The sequence below is a fragment of the Ochotona princeps genome, chromosome 19 (assembly GCF_030435755.1).
Source record: "Ochotona princeps isolate mOchPri1 chromosome 19, mOchPri1.hap1, whole genome shotgun sequence".
In the NCBI taxonomy this organism is placed as follows: Eukaryota; Metazoa; Chordata; class Mammalia; order Lagomorpha; family Ochotonidae; genus Ochotona; species Ochotona princeps.
The window spans coordinates 34,575,616-34,601,689 of NC_080850.1; the positions used below are offsets into that span (position 1 = coordinate 34,575,616).

A 26,074-nucleotide genomic window follows, 5' to 3' on the forward strand; every position below is an offset into this window, starting at 1 on the left:
TGCCAGAAAGTTCTGGTAAAAGCTCAAGATGCGGCCGAAGTCGCTTTCTCTGCCCCTGCTGCGAGTGTTTGAATAAGAAGAATGCTCCCGGAGTGTAACGAGCGCGAGGCAAGAAGAAGACAAAAGGGTTTCCAGAAAAAGGTTTAGCTGGAAGACAAGGCAAGTGCAACTGAAAGGAGAAAAAAGACACTTACAATGGAACAATAAGTGTACTAATCGCTTTGATATATTATACAAGCCCAAAGACCCAAAACATTGTGTAATTATTTATAAATGACTTCTCCACTCCTGTGTATAAAGCAGAGGAAAGAATAAAACTGCAGGCTCCTCTCTAAACTATTTCTAAATAGACCTGGTTCAAAAGAAGGCAGAAGCGCTTGAAATAAAATAATTAATGGTGGATTTTATGGTTGTCTCATTAAAACATTTTAATTACTACCAACAAAATGCAGTTGTGTTCGAACCTAACGTGGATTTATGTCATCGAGCGCTAAGGTAGAGAAAAGGCAGAAGGAGCACGCTCCTGTGAGTTGGGTGTTTATTTCTGAATTCCTTCCATAAACCAACAGTTGCATTCCATTAGGATAAATTTCACTGTGACTTCTTTTGTACAATCAGAAGAAAGCATCCTCACACAGTTTTCCCACACTTGACCTGGGAGCACCGAGGGGGAGGGGCAGGGCGTGAGTTTTTAATCTCTGCCGATGACGCTCTTAAGAATTCAGACACACGGAGCAGGCAGGAATGAGCCTGGCATTGGCAACTTCCTGTGGCAGGTGCAGCCGGGATTGGGGCAGCCAAATCTACTAGAGCAACAGCAGAGCTTAGGTTTTTGTTGAAATTTTTTCCCGTTTTTGTTTTTGTTTTGTTTTGTTTTGTTTTAATCTTAGCCCAGAAGACTAAACTTTCAGATATCCACCAGAGGCTGGTGCGGGGGGGGGGGGGGGGGAGGGGAGGGCAACCTCCAGCAGCTTAGCGAACTGTTCTGGATCAATCAGTAGCCTCTGGCAGCTGATGTGAAAAGGAATCCAGCCTTCTTGGTGCTGGGGCGGGGGGGGGGGAGGTTGGGGGGCACCTCTGCCTGTTCCCTCTTGGGTTCAGCCTGCACCTTCAAGGGCCCTCCATGCACAAGCATGTACACCCCCCCGGGGCCCCTGACTCTGGGCACAAAAAGGACATTGATTCCCCCCATCACCACGCCCACACCCCTACACCAAGACTGGCCCCAAACCGCAGCTAAGGCACATCAGACGCTGAGCCAGCCCAAGCTTGCATTGTGCCCCACCACCATGCCAGCATGGTTTATGAAGCCCCCAGTGAACTTGAAAAGCTCTGGTGGGCAGAAGGTACTTGGCTGCAGCATGCCTGGGGGCCAGTCTTCTGGGAAGGCACTTCTTGCCCTCCCCAGAGTGACACAGCCTTGCACCCAGGACTTCCAAGGGGAGACCAGATTCATCTCACCCGTCAGTCAGCAGACTGAGCACAGCCTAACGTGGTGGTGCACAATGGCAGGGTATATCAAGCAGCCATCTCCGAGGTGGCAAATGCATACAGACGGCACTGTATTTAGCAGGGCAGGGGCCGAGGGGGCCTCTGCGGATTTCTGGAAACCATGGATAATTTGCCATTTTCCTTGCTCTGTCTCTGAAAGACCCCTCTGTTCCCCCCCCTCCTGCCTTGTTTCTCCCTCCTCACGGCCTCCCCCTTCCACAACTGTCATGGGTCATCAGGAAAGAAAATAGGGAATTGTTTCTCCTCTCCAACCCCACCCTGTTGCAACTGGGCATCTGTGTGTGCACTGAACGCATGCACACACGCACGCAGGGGAACATGCCAGCCACGGCGCAGCACCAGCCTGCATCCTTTCCCCTGGCGGATGGGCACCTTTCCCTTTCCTTTTTCTCTTCTAAAAAACGATGACAACTTTCTCTTTCTGATACACCATCCAACAGATACCACTCCTTTCATCCCAGATAAAGCCAAGGTTAAAGTGACTTTAAGTCCCCCAGTCTCGTTCGGAACAGCCTCCCCTGTGCACAATTTCTTGCCATGGATCCCCTTATTGCCATTGGCCTTGCCCGGCAGCATTCCAAACACTAGAATGCTGCGTAGGGGGCCTGTAGCACATAGCCGAGGGTTCACTCCTGGAGTCAGTAACCAAAGCAATTGCAGGGAATGAGACTTCTCACTCAGTTTAAAAAAAGAAGAAATGTGTTTGGGGAGGGAGGAAGTGTGTGAAATATGATGGTGCCTCCCTTGTTCAAGACATTCCATCACCATCCTAGGACTTAAGTATGCACACAACTAACCTTGCCAACCAGTTCCCATTACAGCACATCTACAATCTCAGGCCCCTGTGCTTGGCAAAACTGTTGGAGGTGCCAGGCAGGCCGTCTGACCCAGGCTTGTATCTGCAAAAAAGCTAGAAGACTGTGGAGTCCAACGCCAGGTGGGGTCTGTATATGGTCACCGCAACAGTGGGAAGATGCTCACCCACAGATGAAATCCAGACCCATCTCTGATGATTTCAAGCTCATTTCCAAACCCTGAAATAGCCCTGTGATTAGCAGGTTGCTTTGCCTTCATATGTGCTAGACCACGCTGTTAGTAAAAAAAACCTCACCTCTTACCTCTGTATCCCCATTTTGGCCTGCCTTCACTTAAGAAGAAAAAAAATGCAAAACAGTGAGATGCTCACAGATCCTGCAAGTATCCAATTCCGTGCTCTTGCCCCCAAAGGCCCCTTACTTACATCCTAGAGAAAGCTGCTTCCTTCGCCTATGTGTGGACTCTAGGAAAGTCCTTCAGATAAAGAAATGCTAGTCTCATTGGTTCTCCGGGGCTGCCTGGAACAGGCAGGCACTTGCTGGCCCAGAATGCCTGTCAGGGTTCCATCTGACTGGCCGGAGGCAAAGCCACAGGAGGACGTCAGTCCTGGCATCAAGCCCCAGCAACCTTGAAGTGAAAAGCTCTTGTGGGCAGAGCATCATTGAGCTGTCACATAAATATGCCCAATCTGCCTCAAGTCTGCAGACAAACTTAGCTCGTTCAGGAGGAAGGATGCCCAAGTCAGAAACCCATCCCAGTGTAGATGAACCAGCGCCAGGTATCCGCTGATGGTGGCTTCAGCCTGTGGTGTACATTGTCAGAGATTCTGAGTCCAGGCCTCTAGGGAGGAGATTCCCCCACCTTCGTCACCACAGTGTGAGAAACTGACTCCATCCCTAGTCCAACCTCCCAGCAGAATGGCAACTATATGTCTCTTGTACCAGGTAGCCAGAACACCTGGTGTGGTGTTGCACTCCTTGGTACCTGCTGGGAAGCGGAGGGCTTATTACTTGTCCACTTCACATCCTACTAATGCATGGGAATGAGGATTCCCCATGGGTATGCTCTGGCACTGGGCTTGGAGGGATTTCAAGGGCAGGATAAACCTTCAGCTGCCTCGGGGAGGGTACGGATCCCCCAAGAAGGGTTCCTGTCCTCTCCCATGCAGCAGAAAGCTCTCACCTTCACCCTTGGTGGGTCCCTGGGAGGGTGAACTTCTGAAAAGCTCAGAGGACAAGTACTAATGTGTATGGAAAAGCCACAACACACACTTGCCTCAATGCCAGAATGCCTACCAGCTCAGCTCATTCAGTGGGAGGAGCGTCAGAACCCCTGCTGGCTCCTAGTATGTCAGTGGAAGAGGTCCTGGCTCTGGTCAGGTGTATGGCCTGGCAGGAGGTAAAAAGGCTAGACTGCATCCTCTACTTGGTCCCTAGGCCAGCTGCTCTTGCTCTGTGCACCCTTGGAACAACTTGACAGCCCTGCTCACAGAGAAGCCATGGGAGGAGGAGACAGGAGAGAGAGAGAGAGAGAGAACCCCATGGTCATTCAAGGCCTGCCACAACTGCCTGGGAACCCCTTCTCAATGGGTCCCCACAGAAAAGCACCACTCCAACTGCTCCCTCAATTTGCCACCCTAGGCACCCCAACTTTCCCTTCTGCTGGGTTTGTCTGCTCGCATGCCAACAACTCTCCAAGACTCCGCAAGACCTCTGGCCACCCTCTTCTCTTAGGCAGCTCTTCAGATCTACCCCTTTCACGGGCTCTCAACACCCCTTCTGGCAGAGGCCTCTTCTCTCCTTCTCCCATTCTACAGGCCTGCCTGTGTTCCCAGAGCAAGACAGCATACAGGAGGTGCTCAGTGTGCACTTGCTGGCTGATTGTGATGGAAATAGGCTGAGAAGAAAAGATTCCTGAAACTGCCTGAGTTTGACCATCAGGAGATGGCGAGGGTTAGCAGACTTGCCCGTTTCCTGCTTCAGCTTCCTGTGAATGAGGTGCAACAACTGACATTGAACCCTAGCCTCCATGACTCGGAGCCCAGGGTCCCTATCGGCCAGCCACTCTGGGTACTTGCCAGCCCAGTGGCCAGCCCAGAGCACACCATCAGTGCAGTCTCTGGCTTGCCTCAAAGTTACAAGCATCTTGGTCCCTGTGCTTCAGCAACCTGAGCACTGAACTTTTCCCTTCACTTTGCCAAACCACAGACACTGAGCAGGCCAACCCCAACAGAAAGACCTGCTCTGTGAGAGCCTGTGCTGTGGGTGCGAAGGCTGGAGAGGGCAGAGGGGAGACTACAGCCACAGTTGAGGGCAGGTCCTGGGAAGAATCCCATCATGAGGCCCGTTGGCTTCTGACTACCTCTGTCGCCACTGGCCGCTGGTTCTTCCACAGTGCTGCCATGCCACAAGGGAACTATGACCTGTCACTATTTCACAGCCTAGATTCCAGTGGGACACCTGATGGACTACACCTAAAACCATATGGCCAAACACCCAAAATTCTCAAACGGAAGGCCATTCAGGTACCAGGCTGATAAAACAGCAGACATGGGTCTACTCTAGACAGAGCAATCCATGTCCATGCCAGACCTCTCCTCCAGGAGTCTGGAAAAAGGGGCTGCAGTGGGTCAAGACTGGTCTCCCAAAAGATACGTCCAGCCCAAACCCAGGATGTGACCTTATCTGGAATAAGGATCTTTGCAAATGTAATTAAAGTAAGGATCTCAGCAGAAAGCACCCAGAATGAATGAGCTGGGCCTTATTAAATCCAACGACAAGTGTCCTTTAAGGAGCAGGACGGCAGAAGACACAAGGACACACAGAGGAAGGCCAGGTGGATTCAGGAGGCAAGACCAGGGTGAGGTAGACCCAGCGAGAGTGAGAGAAGCCCCCAAAGGCACCCCGAGACACCCTGGCTTTGAACGTAAAGCCACCTGACTAAGATGGAATAAAACTGTGACTTCAGCACACGGTGTATGGTATTGTGACAGCTCAAGACAATAAGAGCCCAGGTCCCACAGATGTCCTAAGGGCAGGCTGGTGGCACTGCATTAAGGCCTTGTGAAAGCACCCAGAGAGGAAAACCAGGCCCAGGGCGGCAAGGCCTCTGGGCTCCGGCTGGCTCTCACAAATGTATCCAGAAAGCATCCAACAACAGTCCTTGCCAGCATCAGGTGGCAGAGACTACTTCCTGTGACTTGCACAGACTCTCAAGCCCCAGTACCAGGGCTGGTCCACCACATTTGTTCTCCAAGGGAGGGCACTCACAGACTGCAGCTGGAGGAAAGGACTCCCCAGCACCCCAGTGCCACTTGGTCAGTCTCCAAAGTGGGGAGAGCTGGCTTTGATGGCCAGGCCCCTGGTCGCAGGTCACCACCCAGATGTCATGGGGAGCGGGCATGGACTGAGTTTAAAGGTACCCCCTTGTTTTCAATGCCTTTCCCACTCTAACCAATGCTGTTCCCCGGTAGCTATCTGAACAGTCATGCCTGGGCCGCTGCTGCTTGCCAGGGAGGACTGGTGGACAGCCGACTTGCTCCTGCCCTGCCCTGAAGACACCTGGAATGTCTGAGTTTAGCAGCTTCTGGGAGAGAGGCTCCTCCACGTGCTCACCACCCTTCCAGGTCAGGTGAGTGTCGTTGGCGCGAGGGGGTAAGGGAGCTCCTGATGGGGTGCAAGCACATGAATTCTGGGAGCGGAGAGGGGAAAAGGTCTAGATGCCGAAAGAGAGGGCATTCCGGTGAGCCCACGGACATAATTTCTCTTTCTCAATCCTTCAGCCCCTATGTGACGCTTAAGACATTCACCAGGCTGGGTGGAGCAGGCCATGCTCCTGTCCTTTTGCCTGGGCTCTGAGGACGCTCCGTTCGCCATCACTTATTCACCGCTAGGCCACGAAAGCACCCAACTCAAGCTTCCCACATCTCCTCATCAGCCTTCCAGAGTCCCATTTCCGAGATGAGAAAAGGGAGGCTTAACCAAGTTAAGCCCCTTGTCCGAAGTCACGCGGCCACTAAGCAGCAGAAAACAGGACGCTAACCCAGACTTCCATCCAGGCTCTAGGTTCAGGCAGCCTGAGGCTTAGCTCACGCACTCCTGCCCGTGCCCCGCCTCCCTAGCCCACCCCAGCCCAGCCCAGCGAGGGGCGCCCAGCCCGCCCCGGAGGAGCGTGCCTCGGTGGCTAATCACCGCCGCCCCCGCCTCCGTGGCACTGCCGGAGACGCCGGGCCGGCTGAGCCTTCGCCGGCTCCCGGGGCCTGGCTGCGCCGCCGATTGGCCGGCGGTAATTACGGGCACGCTCCGGCCAGCCAGGGAAGGGGCGCGAGCGGCCTCCCGTGAGCATAAATTATGCAAATACGCGGGCGCTGCACGGGGCTGACCTGCCGCCGCGCTCCATTCACCGGGGCTGCCGCAGGGGCGAAGGTGGCGGGAGGGGGGTGAGGGAGGCTCCCATTGTTGCGCCGGGTACTTAAGGGGTCCTGAGGCCGGTCGTGTGCCACATTTGGTGCTCACACGAGCTGATCTGATCACCCGTCACATCACTCGGGAGACCAGGCGGGCGCGTGGTCCCTGCAGGCGAGGCCAAGTTCCCCGTGTGCCCCTGCGCTCTCCCAGACCCTCGTGCCTTCACTGAGCATAAAATAACCCCGGGCCGTTCTGAACGTAAGTGCGCCCCATCAGCCGTGCCCTCAGCCCGGGCTCCAGTCCTCTAGGTGCCCTCCCCTCCGTCCTTGCGTCCTGCGCAGCGCGACGATGCCGGCCCGTCTGGACACCTGCCTGTCGGACCTCGACTGCGCCAGCAGCGGCAGTAGCAGCATCAGCAGCGATCTGTCCGGCTTCCTCACCGACGAAGACGACTGTGCCAGACTTCAGCAGCCAACCTCGGCTTCAGGACCGTCCGCGCCGGCCCGCAGGGGTGTGTCGGGGGTCTCCGGGACGCCAGACGTTCCGGGCGCTCAGGACCATGAGCAGGAGCGGCGTCGGCGTCGCGGTCGCGCGCGCGTGCGCTCCGAGGCGCTGTTGCATTCGCTGCGTAGGAGCCGGCGCGTCAAGGCCAACGACCGCGAGCGCAACCGCATGCACAACCTGAACGCGGCGTTGGACGCGCTGCGCAGTGTGCTGCCATCCTTCCCCGACGACACCAAGCTCACCAAGATCGAGACGCTGCGCTTCGCCTACAACTACATCTGGGCCCTGGCCGAGACCCTGCGCCTGGCAGACCAAGGGCTGGCCGGGGGCAGCGCCCGGGAGCGCCTCCTGCAGCCGCACTGCGCCCCCTGCCTCCCCGGACCCCCGAGCCCCGCCAGTGACGCTGAGTCCTGGGGCTCGGCGGCCGCGTCCTCCCCCTGCGCCGCGGCCGCCTCGCCGCTCTCTGACCCCAGTAGTCCCGCCGCCTCTGAAGATTTCGCCTACGGCGACTCTCTCTTCTTCCCCAATCTTCCCAAGGACTTCCTGCACACGACGCCCTGCTTCGTTCCTTACCACTAGACCACGCAGTACACGCGGTGGCCACCCCCGCGCCCCCAGGCCGCAGACAGTAGCCAGGACGTCCCCGCAGCCCCCTCCAATAGCGGGCGGCTTGAAGGGGTGGTGCATCCCGGAGCCGCTCGCCCAGGTAGCTGCGCCCTGGCCCCTGGCCGACCGGCCGCCGCCCCCTCATGTGCCTGTGCAGCGCTCAACCCGGAGGGGGGCGCTCTGTGGCTCTCCCACCCCACCCCGCCTCGCGCCGAGACGGACTTGGCTTCTGCACTTTGCCAACTCCACAAAACCGCCTTTGTGGCGGACTCCGAGCTGACCCCAGCCACCGCTGCAGTGTGATTCCAAACAAGGATAGAGCAGGCCCCGAAGACAAGGTGAAAAGTCAATTTTACAATTTGTAGAACTCTAATGAAGAAAAACGAGCATGAAAATTCGGTTCGAGCCGGCTGACAAGACAATGAAAAGGCTTGACGGGCACAGACAAGGAGGGGCTCCCGCGTAATGCGCACCGACCCCCACTCCCGCAGGCGCGCTCCCGCTCGGACCAGGCGGCCGAGTCCTCTAATTTATTCAAGATGCTTCATTCTTACGAAAATGTATTTTTGTACATAAAGAATTTATTATTATGAGCTATTAAAGTTTACGTTTTAGTGCTGAAGATTGTCGGTGTAAATGAAACAAAAACTAAGTAAAAATTAAAATTAAACAACAAAAAAAGTCCCCACGTTTCTGGCCTAATGTTGCTGTCCTGGGTTCGCTTTCCTTCCTTACCCCTTGTGGCTCGGCCACTGACGTGTAACACTATCCCACCCAGCCTCCAGTCCTGGTTCCAAACAATCAAAACGCACCTGATTCCCATGGGGAAACGCGTAGGGATCAGGGTGTTCTGCTTCCGTCTTGCCCTTCCCCCCTTTCTCTTAGCTAACACCGGGGAGATCTTTCAGGCTCCCCATAAGCCAATTAGGACTTGTGAGGGGGAATTAGGCGGGACGGGGTGCGGGGGAAGCGCCTGCTACCTGTAGAGGTAGGGGCGGTGGGAGAGTTTTTCTTTTGAGCACTCCGCATCAGCTGGCTGTGTGTTTCAAAGAGAGGGGATTAGGGAGATCAATACCGCGAGGCCACTGGTGAGGAGGGCCCGGCGACAGGTGGGCCTGGGCTGGGCCCAGCAGAAGGGTCCCCTCCTCTCACAACCTTTTTAGACGGGGGGAAATTGATTTGGTAACAATGCTTCGGAACTGCGGTACCCTGACTGTGAGGCAGGGGGCCAGGGCACATTGTGTTGATGCTGTGTCCCTGAGTGGGGTGTGCAGCTGCCTGCATTTGCCAGCTAGGGTGCCCTGCCCTGCCCCGCCCCCCATCATGGGGCTCAACCTGCAGAGGGAGATGGGGTGCAGGACAGACTGGGTGACAGGGTCCTGAGGTCAGTAGCCAAAGATTGTCCTTGTTGTTGGAGATATCGGCTGCCCACACGCGCCAGCTTTTGTCTGTTGTCCCACAATTAGCTCCTGGCACCAGCCAGTGGCAGATTTTGTTTTAAATTTCAGAATGTGAGAGTTCAAAAGAGGGAGTTACTGAAATGCTGCTGCCTGTTCCCAAAGTCATCCCAAAGACCATGGCCACCTCTGCCAGTGCACACCTCCTAGGGAAGCCAGGGACGGACACTTCCCCTAACCCAACCCTTCTTCCCCGGGCTTGGTGAGCTGGATCCACAGGTTCATTCACTGGGTCTCCAGCAGGCATTGCTTACCTCGGCCTTGAGCAAGAGGCCCCTTTCTAGATTAGAAAGGTGACTTTGTAGAAGATTTGAGAGAGTCATACACTGTCTCTAACTAAATCTCAACATGGAGATCAAGAGTCCTCTAGGACAAGTGTGAAGACTGAGAACAGAATCACTTCTGCTAAAAACTCCATGTGAAAAAACAAACAAACAAAAAAACTCCATGTAAAAGTTCATTTCAGGGGGAGGGGTGGGCTGGCTCAATTGGCTAATCCTCCACCTGCAAGTGCCAGGATCCCAGAGAGTGAACCAGTAGATGGGAAATCTTTTTCCTTGTCTTTGTAAATCTGTCTTTCCAGTAAACATAAGTCAATCTTTAAAAAATAAAATAAAATAAGTTCGTCACCAGAAGGACCTAAACCAGGGCCCTGCTCTGTTGTCTACTTTGGAAGGAATTCCATCATCAGGCTTTGCGTTTCAGTGGAGCAGAAGACACAGATTGGTCAGCACAGGGTTTTCTGCTCTGCCAGGCATAGGGTGGTTGGAAGTGACTCCCTCCAGTTTTTTAGGCAACACAGGGCTGGGCCTGCGAGGAGATGGGTTCCCTATGGAGACTCTTCATCAGGGACGCAGCTGCACCTGTGGGGCACAGAGAGCAAGAACAGATTGCCTGCATCATTGTCCAGACGTATGGAGAAAAGCACCAGCAAATGGCTCACACCATCGGAGCACTGCCTCAAATTGCTCTGTACGGCCACCCTGAACATGAGCTCACCAGTCATCACCCACAGTGAAGAATCTGCAAGCCCACTGTGCTCCCAGTTTTTGCCACCACACAGTTACAATCCAAGAGCACCTTGCCACGGAGAACTGCCACCTGCAGCAGCGTCAGGCCTCTCCTGACCAGCTAACACTAGCCTAAGGAAGAGAATGTAGGAAGACCTTCCAAAAATTAATTCATACAGAAGCCCTATTATGAAAAAAAACTATGCAGGGACTTTAAAAAATGTTTGCACCAATACAAATTTATCTTTCAAATTACTTTTTAACTCTGTTTTTCCACAAATGTTAAAAACTGTCACGTTGAAGAAAGGAGGATGGCGATTTAAAATGTTTATCTCAGGAGCTAGCATTGTTTCTGTCACAGGTCAAGGCTGGCTGCCTGCAATGCCAGTATCCCATATGGCACCGGTTCAAGTCCAGCTGCTCCATTTCTGATCCAGCTGCCTGCTCAAGTGCCTGGGAAATGCAGCAGCAAGAGATGTTCAAGTGCTTGGGCCCTTACCACCCACCTGGGAGACCTTAATGAAGCGACTGATTCCTGGCTTGGCGTGGCTCAGCCCTGGCTCTTGCGGCTCTCTGGGGAGTGAACCAGCACATGGAAAATCTCTATCTCCCTGCCTTACCTGTGTCTGTCAAAATAAATAAATAGACATTTTTAAAAGTTATTTGGTTGTCTTAAAGGTAGTGTTACCAAGAGAGAAGATAGAGGGAGAGGCAGATCTTTTTTTAAATTTATTTATTTTTATTGGAAAGGCCGATATACAGAAAGGAGGAGAGACAAAGAGGAAGGTCTTCCATCTGATGGTTCACTTCCCAAGTAGCAGCAACAGCTGGAGCTGAGCCAATCCGAAACCAGAAGCCAGGAGTTCTTCTTGGTCTCCCACATGGGTTCAGGGTCCCAAAGCTTTGGCCCATCCTTGACTGCTTTCCCAGGCCACAAACAGGGACCTGGATGGGAAGCAGAGCCGCCGGGATTAGAACTGGTGCCCATATGGGATCCTGGCACATGCAAGGCAAGGACTTTAACCACTACGCTATCATGCCGGACCCAAGAGAGACAGATCTTGCATCCAATGGTTCACTCCCCAAATGACCACAAAAGCTAGGACTGGGTCAGGCCAAACATAGGAGTCTGGAGTTGCTTCTGAGTTTCCCACATGGGTACAAGGCACAGGCTGTTGGCACAGGCTCCCTCCATTTGAAATCTACATTTTCTGCTGGCATATTAGTAAGGAGCTGGATGAGAACTGGACCATCTAAGAATTGAACTGGTGCCTATATGGGATACTGCTGTCCCAGGCAGAGGCTTAGCCTTCTATACCACAACACAAGTCCCTAAATAAATAAATCTTTAAAAAAAAAAAAATTGGTGTCCGGCACAGTGGCCTAAGGGCAAAAGTCCTTGCCCTGAATGCGCCTGGGTCCAATATGGGTGCCGGCTCTAATCCTGGCAGCCCTACTTTCCATCAGCTTCCTGCTTGTGTCCTGGGAAAGCACTGGAGGATGGCCCAAAGCCTTTGGACCCTGCACCCACGTGGGAGACCCGAAAGAAGTTCTGGGCTCCTAGCTTTGGATCGACACAGCTCCAGCTGTTGCAGTTACTTGGGGAGTGAATCAGCAGACAGAAGATCTTCCTCTTTGTCTCTCCTTCTCTGTAAATCTGACTTTCCAATAAAAATAAATACATCTTTTAAAAAGATTTATTCTGGAGCAGATGTTTAGCCGCAACAGCCGGAGCTGTGCCAATCTAAAGCCAGGATCCAGAAGCTCTTCCAGGTCTCCCACATGGGTGCAGGGTCCCAAGGCTTTGGGCCGTCCTCTAGTACTTTCCCAGGCCATAGGCAGGCAGCTGGATAGGAAGTGGGGCTGCTGAGACACGAACCGACGCCCATATGGGATCCCAGTGTGTGCAAGGCAAGCATTTCAGCCACTAGGCTACTAAGCCAGGCCCTCTGAGGTTTTTTAGGCTGACAAGTCAATAATATCTCCATCTCTACTACACAGGATAAGGAAGTGAGGCACAGGGCAGATCAGTTGCCTAAGGCCACACTCTACTAAGCCCTGAACCTGGGACTTGATCTAGTGTTTCTGTTCCTGCTGCTTCTTGAATTAGCTCTCAAGGAAAAAAAAAATACAGCACTAGTTGTCTGCTGAGGTCCACTGTCTTTGTAGTGCTGCCCCTTGGGTTCTAGCCTTAATAGTGAGGGACAATGGGTACTACCCACTTATGCCAAGATGGTCACAAATGTTTAAGACGTTGAGAAACAAGCAGAATCTAGGAGTCAGATCACCCTGCCACTTTATCAACTCTGATTTGAACTTTATTCTGTGCAAAGAACCTTCCCCTGGCTTTTGCTAACAGCTGCTTCATTCTATTAAATGAAATTCATCCTGAGGTGATCTGAGCATCTACCATGCACCCAGCATGTGACATTATAGGTTTTACTGTTTACTGCTGCTGCTGTCTTTCTCATCTCAGTCAACTTTCCACTCCTGTCAGAATCTCACAGCCCGGGTCATTTGAGTTTTTAAAATCTTTTGGTAAGCTTTTAAGATGCAATATGGTTTGCAGATACAATTCTAAGAACATAAGGATATTCCCTCTCTCCCTTTCTGTCATCTCCTGTCTTTTTCTTTTTTTCAGTTTTTGAGATAACATATTTTAAATTCATATTGCAGTTTTAAAATGGGAGGAGGGCTTACTACTTCACTGAATAATAAGTTTAACAAGTGCAAAGCAAAAAGACCCTAGCTCAGTGGAAATGCATACAACAATTCATGAATTCTTTAAAAAATTTAACTCACATACAATAGATTTTAAAGTAATCATGAATCATTAAAACCATAGTAGTACAACATTCTTAATGCTTGGTTTCACAAATATATCAGTTTTACAAAACTACATTTTCAGCAATGCTGATGCCCAGATATTTATTTATTTATTCTAGTTTTACCTCCCGCTTCTAAGGGAGAACATGTGGTTCGTGTGATATCTGACTTTCTGTGTAGCCTGGGTCGTTTTTTAAAGAAAACAAGCCCACTTCTCATAGGGATGGAAGCTGGGCAGGCTAATGGCACGGCAGAGCCTTTAGGCAAGGGCGTCTTGCTGGACACTAACAGCAGGAGGCGCCATATGAGGCATACCTGCATGTACACCTGTACCCATGTGGGAAGGTGGCAAGCTTGCTATCTTTGGATCAAGAGCACACTCCTGCATTAACACATTCGCCACAGCAGGGCCCTCACACCCCAACCCCTTCTCAGAGGTCCCCCACCACCATCACCACCTCTTGCTATCACCACAACGACAGTTAAGTAGTTTTGGATGAAAAACCATAGTACCTCCCCATCTTTACATGGCTCTCCTAAGTAGACTGATGGCTCCTTCCTGTCCCACTGACTTTAGATTTGGTCAAAGCAGTTGGCCTCAGCTGACGGAATGGGACCACATGGGAGCTACATCACATGTCAGCAGATTTTCATTCAAAATTCCTTTCTGAAAAAATTAATACCACTAGAAAAGCAAATGCAATGTGCAGATTTTAAAGACCTCAGCACTCAGTTCTCAATCCTCTACAGAGAATGTAGATTAAAAAAAAAAAAATCCAGGTCCTGGCACAGTAGCCTAGTGGCTAGAGTTCTCGCCTTGCACCTGCTGGGATTCCGTATGGGCACCTGTTCATGTCCCGGCGGCCCTGCTTCCCATCCAGCTCCCTGCTGGTGGCCTGAGAAAGCAGTCGAAGATGGCCCAGAGCCTTTGGGACTCTGAATCTGTGTGGGAGACACGGAAGAGGCTCCTAGTTCCTGGCGTTGGCTCCTGGCTCCTGGCTTCAGATCAGCTCAGCTCCAGTCGTTGTGGCTGCTTGGCAAATGAGTTAGCAGATGGAAGATATTCCTCTGTCTCTCCTTCTCTCTGTATATCTGACTTTCCAATAAAAATAAATAAATCTTTTTTTAAAAAATCCATCAAGGGGGCCCAGCGGCGTGGCCTAGAGGCTAAAGTCCTCACCTTGAAAGCCCCGGGATCCCATATGGGCGCCGGTTCTAATCCCGGCAGCTCCACTTCCCATCCAGCTCCCTGCTTGTGGCCTGGGAAAGCAGTCGAGGACGGCCCAATGCATTGGGACCCTGCACCCGTGTGGGAGACCCGGAAGAGGTTCCAGGCTCCCGGCATCGGATTGGCGCACCGGCCTGTTGCAGCTCACTTGGGGAGTGAATCATCGGACGGAAGATCTTCCTCTCTGTCTCTCCTCCTCTGTGTATATCTGGCTGTAATAAAATGAATAAATCTTTTTAAAAAAATCCATCAAGGATACAGGAGATCTGAATACTACTAACTGACATTAACAATTGATGTTTATACCATACTGCAGTGGAAAAGAGCTAAATAAATCTTCCTGTCAGGTGAATCTCTAAAAAATTCCCATATAAATGGCAATGAAACCTCACACTCCTAAGGGATCTATCTGTCAAGGAGACAGATTTGAAAATGTCTTCAGTTGTGATGGGGTGGTGGTGATGACGGCTCAAGCAGTTGAGTTCCTGCTACCCACACGGATGGCTGTGAATTGAGCTCCACAGGTCCAGCTGCCCTGGCCGTGATTGCATTCGGCTAGCGGAACAGTGGATGGGAATTCTCCGCATTTCTGTTTCTCTGACTCTCAAATATTAAAGATAAAGAGAATTTGACTCAGCTAGCAAAAAGAATATAGTCCAGAATAAACATCAATGAAATGGGAAGCAAAAAGGAGGAGAACATTCTCCCTGCACACTCACATGGTCCACCTGCACAGGCAACTAGTGAGATCTGATGGCTCTTAGACAGACACTAATCCCATGGGGTCTGGATCTGGTCCTCCTGACTTCATTTAACCTTAATTATTATCTGACAGCCTCATCCATGAATATGATCACATTAAAGTCCTCAACAGACAAACTTAGGGGGCAACATAAACGCTTAAAGAAGAAACAGTGTCAGCTCTATAGAAATTCTTCCAGGACACAGAAAAAGAGAGAACATTGTTAACCCACTGTATGAGGCAGTATTATCCTGATCCCAAACCAAAGACATCACAAGAAAGCTGTAGGTGACATCCCTCACTCAACATCTATTTGTGATCTTAAAAAAAAAAAATCACTCTGCAAACTTGAAATATAAACTTTATGAGCCTAATAAAGGGATTTTATGAAAAACCTAGTACTACATCAGATTTCAAGTTGAGAAATTAAATGTTCTTCCCAACGATCAAGAGCTTCGAGACAAGGAAATCTGCTCTTTCATTGCTCCTACCCAACAACCTGTTGGTGGTCCAACAGAATAAACAAAAAAAATATACAAAAGACAGGCACATTGAAAAGGAAGAAATAAAGCCACCATCATACAGTCAACATGATCATCTAGAGGTACAATTTTGGAAAAACAAAACAAAACAAAACACACTGGGACAATGTAAATCATCTTGTTTCAAGACAAGGTGATATTGGTGGTCAATGAAACCAAGCAAACAATCCTGAAATAAAATAAACCCACACATGCATGGTCAATTGACTTCAAATAAAGGAGCCAAGGCAATTCAACAGAGAAAGGATAGTGATTACAACAAATGGTGCTGAAAAAAGCAGATACCTGTATGCAATAAAAACAAACCTCAACCCATTACTCTTGTCAGACGCAGGACTAACTCAAAAGGAAAGACAGAAGGTCATAAAACTTAAAAGGAGATAAAAACGATAGTCAGCTTAATCTGATTGTCACACATAAAATACGTGCAGTTACCACACTGTACCCGTAAATGTAAAATCAAAATATTCTTGAGGAAGCTGATTTTGTCACTGAAATGTTGAGTAATTGTGTCGTTTTGGTTGACTTGAATGAAAAATTATGGAATAAAAGTGCACTTTTTTCATGTGTAATAATTTATCAAAATAACTTTTCCATCAATTCTGAAAATTCCATCAACTCTGAAAATTCCATCAACTCTGAAAATCCAGATCTGATGACATAAAGCCAAATAAAGCTCTTGAAAAATCATCTGTGAAAATTTGGAAATGTGGCAAGTCTTCCTTGTAACATTTATTGCACCATAAATGAGTAAAGAGTAATTTATATTTTAAAAGGTGACTAGTACAGCTATTGAGTTCGGGAGATTAACATCTTAGTGCACTTTGCTCCAGCTTTAGCCAACATACTACATTTTCCTGTTTTCTCCTCATTGTTGGGTGCAGGGTGAGGGGCCCACAAAGTGTACTTGAAGATTTTCATTGTACGAAAACATCAAGACTCTGCAAGCAAAACAGTTAAGCTGCCGTTGACCAGATCTGTCCACAACATGAAAATAAACTGGGATTTCAGAATCTTGTTGTTCTCTGGAGTGTTCAAAGTATTGCTCTCTAAACACAGCGTATTGTGCTTGCACTCTGAAGTCAGGAGAAGCAGCTAAACTTTTATCCATGTACAAACTTATGAAATGAATGTTAGCAGCCTTCATTTGCACATTAGGTTTAGATCGTTTGTTTTATTGTTCAGTAAATTGGCTCTCTGTATATTTGTATCTTGATTTTTCTGGTTTTGTTTAGCCTTGTGTGCTTTTTGCTTCCCCCATCGCGTGTTTTAATATATGCCACTTGTTAAAAAAATTAATAATCCTAGAATGAGATTGTTGAGGTTTTGCTGGCAGATTGATCTAATCCTAAGGTGTTGATTCGTTTAACCTGTCTTCTCAAAAAAAAAAGAAAGTGTAAACGTTAGGAAAACGAGGTGGGGCCCAAAATAATGGAGACCTTGGGTTAGTCAGAAATTTCTTAAATAAAACACAGAAGCAGAGGCACAGGAGTTAGGTTGTTGCTTGGGATGTCAGTACCCATTTGGGAGTGCCTGGGTTTAAGCTCTAACTTTGCTTCTGAGTCAAGCTTCCTGCAAGTGCACACACACCTGAGAGGAAGCAGGTAACGGCTCAGGTGCTTGCCTTCCTGCCAGCCGGGGTGGGCAGGCCCTGGACTGAGTTCTGTATACCTGGTTTTGGTCCGGCCCAGCTCTGGCTGCTGCAGCCACTTGAGGATTGACCCACCAGAGAGAAAACCCTTTCTCTTCTAACTCTCTTCAGGTTTCAAAATGGAAATAAATACTTTCAAAGAAACACAAAAGGCTGATCTTCAAGACACAAATAAGGAAATGAAAAAGATAAACCATACATTTGGAGAAAATACTTGCAAAACACATTCTGATAAAGGACTGGTGTCCAGAACATATAAAGAACTCTCACAGGCCAGAAATCAGGGGGAAAATGATCCAATATAAAATCTGGCAAAAAAAAAAATGAATCCTCTATCGAAAAGGAAATATAGGTGGCAAATGAGCACGTGAAAAAGTTCTCAGGAAAAATAATTCTAAAGCAAACAAAAGTTAGGGCCAGTAATGTTAGTGTAGAGTGTTTCAGCTCTGCTTGGAGGGTCAGCACCCCACATCACAGTACAGCTTCAGCCCTAGCTGCTCCAGTTCTGATCCAGCTCCCTGACAACACGCCTAGAAAGGCAGCAGAGGATGGCTTAAGTACTCAGGCCCTGCCTCGCTATGTGGGAGACCCCCTAGTGGAATTCAGGGCTGCTGGCTTTGGCCTGAACCAACCCCAGACATAGCAAACACTAAGGGAGTGAGCCAAAAAAAGGAAGCTCTGTTTTTCTCCTGCTTTCAGTCTGCCTGTCAAATAGATAAATGCATTTTTAAATAAATAATAAAAAGAAAATTCAAAAAGAATGTGCAGGGCCCAACACGATGGCTCAATGGATAAATCCTTGCCTTGTACCTGTCAGTATCCTATATGGGTGCCTGTTTTTGTCCCAGCTGCTCTACTTCCTATCCAGCTCCCTGCTCGTGGCCTGGGAAAGTAGTGGAGAACAGCCCAAAGCCTTGGAACCCAGCACCCATGTGGAAGACCTGGAAGATGCTCCTGGCTTCAGCTCAGATGGCCATTGCAGTCACTGAGAAGTAAACCAGAGGATGGAAAATCTTTCTGTCTCTCCTTTCTGTAAATCTGCCTTTCCAATAAAAATAAATAAATCTTAAAAATAGAAAAGGTGTAAGTAAAGACTGAACAGGGGCCAGCCCCGTGTTATGACGTTTTAAGTTGCAACCTGCAGTATAAGCATCCCAGATGGGATAAGACCGATCTGCCACACTTCTTATTCAGCTCCCTGCTAATGATCCTGAGAAAGCAACAGAGGATGGCCCAACTGCTTGGGTTCCTGTGTCCCCCGTGGGAGACCTGGAAGAGGCTACTGGCTTTGACCTGATTCAGCCCTGGTTGATCCTGTCACCTGGATAGTAAAACAATGAAAAGAAGATCTCTGTTTGTCCTTCCCACTAACTCTGCCTTTCTAATCAATTAACCATTTGAACACACACAGAGCAGGTGACTATAGGAATAGAGACACAGAGTCACTCCCACAGCTAGCAAGTCCCCAGCAACAGTTGCCTGTCTGTTGTTTTGGGGGAGCTTGGACGGAAAAATCATTCTGGGGTTTTGCCTTTTGGAGGCCTCCCATAAAGGATGCTTCTGGGCCCTCCCTGAGGGATCTCAAACATCCAGCTCACCAGTCCAGATCTGCCAGTTCCTCATGTGTGGCTCTATTTGCCGCAGACTCCTCATCTGGACAATGAACATCCAGGACAGTGGCCCTGCCTCTAGCGCAGGTGCTTCAAGGCTTCAGTGGGAAGTGATTCATGTAAAGAGCCTGCACTGGGTCTGGCTCATTATGAGAGCTTGATCCAGGTTGGCTATTGACTGGCTGAGTAGCAAGCCAATTACCCTTTGTAATGAGATGGTCTGTCTTTGGTCACCAGATGGTCCCCACAGGGCTGGAGGCTGGAGGCTTTTGATGCAAACCTGACTGGTGTAACTCAATTCTGATACCACAGCCTGAGTTCGGAAGTCAGAGCTATACTTCAGTGCAGAACTGTGATTCACAGAGTTAGCAAAGGGGGATGTTCAATTGTTTGCTGTTCAACCACAAATGGGGCTGGTTCAAGCCTAGACTGGAACATCTCTGTTTCAAGACTCCTCCATCCTCAGCATGAGGACACGAGGACATGAGGACAGTCTCTTCCCGGTGACAACGCATTTCACATCCATCATCTGACATTAGCTTCACCATGTCCAGTGAAGTAGAAGGGATTATTGTGTCTGTAGCGCAGATGAGGCAACGTTAGCTGGCTCACCCAAGGTCACAGGGTTAATGAGAGGAGAAGGTGGTGCTGGGAGCTGCATCTGGTTCCAGGTCCACTCTTTTTTCTCAGACACTCTCCTGGCCCTGCATGCTGTCCTCACCTGACCCAGGGCATGCCCTCCACCTCCCAGGCATTCATACATCCTGGTCTGTAACCAATCTCAAGATTAATAATAATGGATATACAACTGGGTTGGATCACATTAAACTGCTGATATTTGAACTACCAAAATGACAATTTCATATAGTTCAGTCTAGTAATTAACACTTATTTGGATACTTACCAGGAGTTAGGCACCAAGCCAAGCACTTTGAATTGCATTGGCTTATATAATCAGGACAATCCTATTATCTCTACTTTCAGGGTGAGGAATCGAGAGACTAGAGCTTCAAAGGTAACAAGTCATTGGGCAGGATTTAAGCCCAAACACCTGAGCCTAGGACACATACTCCTAACCACAGTACTGCCCTAACAACTGATTCCCTAGCAAGATCTGGGTTCCTAATTATAGTAAACCATGTCTTGTCCAATCACAAAATGCTTGCATAAAACGGCTGGTATTTCCCTTCATGCACTCTCTCAATAAATGTGAAGGCTTCCTGTTGCATGATAATTTGCCATGGGTCTCAATGTGTTGGTGTACATCTTGTGAGCAGACACCCTGACTGCTGCATTTTCTGTCTTTTCGAAGATATTTGTGTATGATCCAGCTTTGGAAGACAGATGTGGTGACTCCCTTAGAGCAAGGTACAGGCAGATGGTCCAGCACAAAAGTGCCAAGTTCCCTAAGCCCCAGTCTTCTTCTTATGACCTATGGAGTGTGTAGATGCCATCTGACCCTCTCCACGTCAGTGTATGAGAATCCAGGTCTGGGAACTAGTATGAAGATGCCAATACTATGGCTACTGGGCTATTGCTGTGAATAATAAGCAGTCTTCCATTTCTGATTCAACCATCTCTATCTTCTAACATCATGAAGTTGTGGTAGTCTGTCCTTTTGGCTTGCAATTAGGATTAGGAGCTCAACCTCAGACTTCCTGACAGCACTGTGTACATACTGGACAATCAGATGGAGTGCATAAATATAAGCAGCGAGCGTTCTTATGCACAGGGCAGTGGCCCCCAGCATTATGATAGGGTTTCTCAGTGACTGTCACTCACAGCAGTCAAACAAAAGGCCAGGGGAGAGGATTTCTCTTCTTGGGCTCCTCTCTAACAGGTCAGATAACTATGTTGGCATTCTTACATACAAAGAACCTGCTGTATGCCTGGCTGTAACCCTGAAATCCCATAATCAACACAAAAGCAAGAAGTAAGTGCCTGGTCAGGAGGGGACCCACTCACATATTCAACAAATATTTACTGAGTGTCTCTGACAAGGGTACATCAAGGTATCCCCCCAAAAATTGAATTAAGAGATTCATTTGGGAATACAAATGCATATAGTTATTTCATAATACATGTTTTTCAAGAACTTTTGGAAACTTCTCATATGCATGAATTCAAAACTTCTTTTGGCACCAAAATAAATTCCATTTAAAAATATTTACCTATCTTCATTTGAAAGGCAAAGAAACAGAGGCAAGCAGAGGTCTTCCATTCACTGGTTCACGCTCCAGATGCCCACAACCGCCAGGGCTGGCCAGCCTGAAGCCAGGAGCTTGAAACTCAACTTGGGTCTCTCAAGTGGGTGGCAGGAACCCAAGCACTTGAGCCATCACCTGCTGTCTCTCGGGGGGGGGGGGGGGGGCGGGGAACAAACATAACAGGCAGGGACTGAAACCAGGCTGCTCAATACGGGATGCAGGGTTCCATCCTTGGGACCACGTGCCCATCCCTCCCGTTATTTTTAATTGCATTCTCCATGAACTTTTTGAAACATCCTTAAATGTGCCTGGTGTTGTTCTTGGATTTGAGAGAACAAGACAGGCATGAGTCTTCATCTCATAGGGCTCGTTCCCTGGTAGAAGAGATAGTCAATAGACAAACTACTACCTAGGTGAAGAAGCAAATATCAGACAGTTAAAATAATTTTTTAAAGCCCTGCAAAGATGTAAAGAAAAAAAAAGTAGCTGAAGAGTGAATAGAAAGTCCTTCAGAGGTGCTGGTCAGGAGAGGCCTGTTGGAAGAGGGCCTCTTTGGGCTTGTGGGGGTAGGGACAGGATTGGATATTGCTGAGCCCGGGGGCAGTACTCCAAACAAAGTGGGTAACATGGTGTGTTGGCAAGAGGCTGGAAGCGGGCGGCGGGGGGGGGGGAGTCAGAGAGGTAGCGGGGAGATGTTCGAGGGGATAACAGAGATTGTTAGGACCCAGATCACGGGGGAGGGTGCTCTCTGAGACTCAAAGGATGCTCTCTGTCTGAACGACAGGACACACAATTCCATGTTCCTCATCAGAGCTGGTCAGAATTCCTCCACTGCGGGGCCAGGATTGGCCACACGGAGAAGAAGCTGCCTCCTGCCCTGGGTATCTGTCATCTGGGGAGGTAACCAATACAAGAAAAAACAGTGACTTCGGAAGCACAACTTGGTAAACGCAACTCTGCAGAGAATGACTAAGAACAGAACCACACCTAGCACTAGTGCACAGTCTGTTTTATCTTTTGCAGCAGGGGCTTCTCTGACACCCAGCTGAGCGATCCACATGGGTTTTCATAGAAGTCCCCTTCCTGTCCTGAGAGTACTAGAACAGAAATCAGAGAGCCCCTCTCCAACCCCGCACCTTCAGCTTCTGGCAGGACCTTTGCCGGACAGCAGAGGAAGGGCCAGGGAGGAGACTTACAGGTGTGCTGAGTCTGGAGTTTTAAAGAAGAAGGGGTGGGGTAGAAGAGCAGGGAGCCCTTGCAAATATCACAGCTTTTCTAATGCCACTAAGGGGCCTCTCAAAGGAAAAACTCAAGGCACAAAGCTGCTTAAACTCCAGGGATAACCAGCTCCTTATCACCCCTGAAGGTCAAGTCAATAAAGATGCTCATGTTCCATGGTCATGGAGACTATGCCCGGGTACAGGGTTGGGGTTGTGGCACAGAGAAGTGAGCTGCTGCCTGTGATGCCCGCATCCCATATCAGAGCTCTGGTTTGAACCCTGGCTACTCTGCTTCCAATCTAGCTTCCTGGCTAAAATACCCTGGAAAAGCAGCAGAATATGGCCCGAGTGATGTGGGATACCAGGAGGGAGTTCCTGATTCCTGGCTTCAGTTTGGCCCAGACTGGCTGCTGCAGCCACTTAGGAAGTGAACCAGCAAGTGGAAGATCTCTCTCTGACTCTCTCTTGGCCACTCTGCTCATCAAATCAATTAATTAATTAATCTTGAAGAAGAAGAAGACAATGATGACTAGGTCAGTATGTAAAGTTTGAGTGAAGGGCTGAGTAGGGATCCCTAGCAAACTTGACATAAATGTTGATCAAAATGAAGCAAAAGCTAGCCACATGTATCAAATCAAAACCAGAGAAATTGGTATCAAAAGAGCTCCGAAATGGTTACAGGTTTCACAGAGCTAATCCCTCAGTTAAGACACCAGGCATGAAAAAGATGTCCTGATTCCAAGACTGGAATGCAAATTTGGATGAAAAACAAGCTTTTGGGAATTAGAGAGCCCCTAACTAGCAAAGGGATTTCCACCAAGAAGCCAGTCCCTTGCCAAGATGCAGCAAGGGTGATTAGCAATAAAATTGACACCATCAGCCCGGAATATCCTCAGGCACTCCAGCTTTCTCACTGCCTTACGCAGCAGCTGTAATAAGTCACCCTGTCTTGTCCAGATTCCCCTAATGATATGCTTTCCACATAAAAAAAAAAAAAAAAAAGCTGCTGAAACCCAACTCCCCGGCAGAAGCAGGCTAGCCTCTCTGAGGCAGCAAAGACGTCAGGTTTCCCCGGACTTTCCTTGCACCTGCCCTTGTGAGGCACAAGGTTTTGTGTGCAGAAGCCTCCAGGGGGTGAAATCTGGCCCTGTCCGTGGAGCAGGAAGGTCAGCGCAAGTCACTGGGTCCCAAGACACTGGACTTCAATCTCCGACCAAAAACAAAACATCAAAACACAGCCATTCATCGGGACGCACTGAGCGGCGCGCTGGCATTCACAAGAGTAACGCAGCACCGAGGGGCCGGCAGAAGGGGCTCTGCCTGCAAAGTCGATTGTTCTCTGGAGATCCCACAACCTTCATCAGATCTGTGTCGGCCCAGCCCCGGCACACATCTAGAAAAAGCCAGCCTCCTCCGGGCTGAGGCCGGACTGCCACCTGATACCTGAATGAAGACCAGAGCCAGCAAAAAACCCAAACTCCGTTTGGGACCTCTGAACCCCTGGGAATGGTTTTGGCTTTCTCCAGAAACTGTTCAGGTGGAAGAAAATTAAGTTCTGACTGACTTTGGAAGACTGGCACTATGTAGCCACGAATCGGGGGAGGCTATAGGTGCATATGGTTTCCTCTGGAAGTATTCTTGCATCTGCACAATTCCCTTTTTTTATTTTGTTATCAGATGTGATAATGGATATGGCCGCCAGGTCCAAGCACTTGCAGCATGCCATGCACCTGCCAACTGGGAACCACACAAGGAAGGTACCATCCCTCTTCTTGGCAGGAGAGATGCAGGTTCAGAAGTTCACAGGGGTGCCCAGCAGAACTCAGATGAAGCTGCTCCAGGCCCTGCCTCAGAGCCCCTCTTTAATCTGTGGATGTGTCTACTTCTCTGTCCATAACAAATCTTCGAAATCACATGTGTGAGGGGCCTTCAAAAAGTTCATGAAACTTACGCATTGTGAAAAAACAAACAAAAAAAGCTCTGTGTTGATTTTTTTAAAGATGTAGGTTATTATTATTATTATTATTATTATTATTATTATTATTATGAGAGGCAGAATGGCACAGAGAGAAACTTCTTCCATCCAGTGTTTCACTCCTCAATGACCAGGCTGGATCAGGCCCAAACCAGGAGCCTGGAAGTCCATCTGGGTCTCCTGCATGAATGGCAGGGGCACAAACACTTGGGCCATCTTCCACTGCTTTCTCAGATGCAACAGCAGGGAGCTGGATTGGAAGTGGAGCATCCGGGACTCAAATCCAAGATCATACGGGATGCTGGTGTTGCAGATGGCACCTTAACCCATCATGCCACATTGACAGTGCCATGATTTTTTTTTTTGGCACCTAAATGAACTTATCTGTGGCTCAGTTTCCATGAGTTTTTGAAGGATTCTCGCATTTTTATCTACAGAAACACACATAAATCATGACAGCCCTTGAACAAACAAGCTAAGTAGCTCCCTTCAAGTAGTCTGAGAAATCTCCAGTGAGTTCAGCCAATGTCCAGGGCTCTGTGTCAGGCCCATCTCTCCCACCACTGGGCATTCACAGGGCAAGGGACCAACTACATTGGAAGTAACACCAGCATAGGCAGAAGACTAATGGCGTAGAAGTGGTATCAAGCAAGACACTGGGTACCTGGAATGAGGTAGTCCCTTATTTCTAACTGAGGGACCAAGGAGACAGTAGCCAAACAGGGGCTTCCAACAGGAGAATATTTGTACAAGGACTGGTTTTTTGGGTTTGCTTTGAAAAGGAAAGTGATGAGATGCTACAGAGAATTTAGAATTACAGAGAAGCATTAAAAATAAGACACAAATTGGCTTTCATGTCATCACCCAAAAGTAACTGCTTCTGTTTTCACTGAAGCAACAAAAGACACATATTGCACCTGTAGATGTATGGAGGAGCATTGACAAGTGGGCAAGCTGCCTGATCTGCATGTACCATGTCTCCTGTCGGTACACGGAGCCTTCCTGCTGCTGCCCAGAACATCCCCTCGCCTCCTCTTCCACCCAGGGCTCGCCCTCCCAAGGCTCCAAATACCCACTGATTTTCTTTCTGCCACTTTGGTTTTATGGGTTCCAGAGTTCTATATGAATGAAATCATACAATCTGTTCTCTTTTGTGTGCCTTTTGCTCAGCATAGCACTTTGCAGACAGAGTCACGCTGTGTACTTCAGGGATTCATGTTCTCATTTGTCAAGCAGTCTTCCAGTGTTGAGTGTGTAACAGTTCATCTGTCACCTGTGGGCGGGTGGATATGTCTTTTCATTTCCCTGGGAAAAAGACTTCAGAGTAAAATTGCCGAGCCATGTAAAGGTGTAAGAAACCACTGTGGGCGTGGGTGTGGCCCAGACACCAGTTGGGATGCCTGAAAGTCACATCATGGTGCCTGGGTCACAGTCTTCCCTCTGCTTTCAATCCCAGCTTCCAGCTGAGAAACTGCAGGTGACGGCTCAAACAGTTGGATCGCTGCCACCCACGGGGGAGACCCAGTTCGAGTTACTGACTCCCAGCTTCAGTCTGGCCCAGCCCTGGTGTGCATATGGGAGAGAAAACCAGAAGACAGAAGCTAGCTAGCTCTCTCTTTTCTCTCTACCTCTGAAATAAAAGATAAATAATAGTTTTAAAAAACAAAACTGCCAAACTGCTTACAGAAATGACTGTGTCAGTTCAACTCCCTCCAGCTGAACATGAGAGTTATAAACGCTCCAAACACTGACCAGGCTTTTT

General features: G+C 49.1%; 1 protein-coding gene and 1 long non-coding RNA gene across 2 annotated transcripts in view; one reads left to right on the plus strand and one right to left on the minus strand.

Annotated features, from left to right (window-relative positions):
- The window catches only part of LOC131482658 (uncharacterized), a 185,093-nt gene that overhangs the window by 133,844 nt on the left and 25,175 nt on the right, over positions 1-26,074 (minus strand). The window lies entirely within an intron of this gene.
- Positions 6,848-8,381, plus strand: NEUROG1 (neurogenin 1). The gene has a single exon (XM_004586424.2). The coding sequence runs from the start codon at positions 7,083-7,085 to the stop codon at positions 7,815-7,817; it is 735 nt and encodes a 244-aa protein (XP_004586481.2). The 5' UTR covers positions 6,848-7,082; the 3' UTR covers positions 7,818-8,381.

Bases quoted from the DNA above. Each gene is read 5' to 3' on its own strand.
- NEUROG1 (XM_004586424.2), top strand. From the start codon at position 7,083: ATGCCGGCCCGTCTGGACACCTGCCTGTCGGACCTCGACTGCGCCAGC.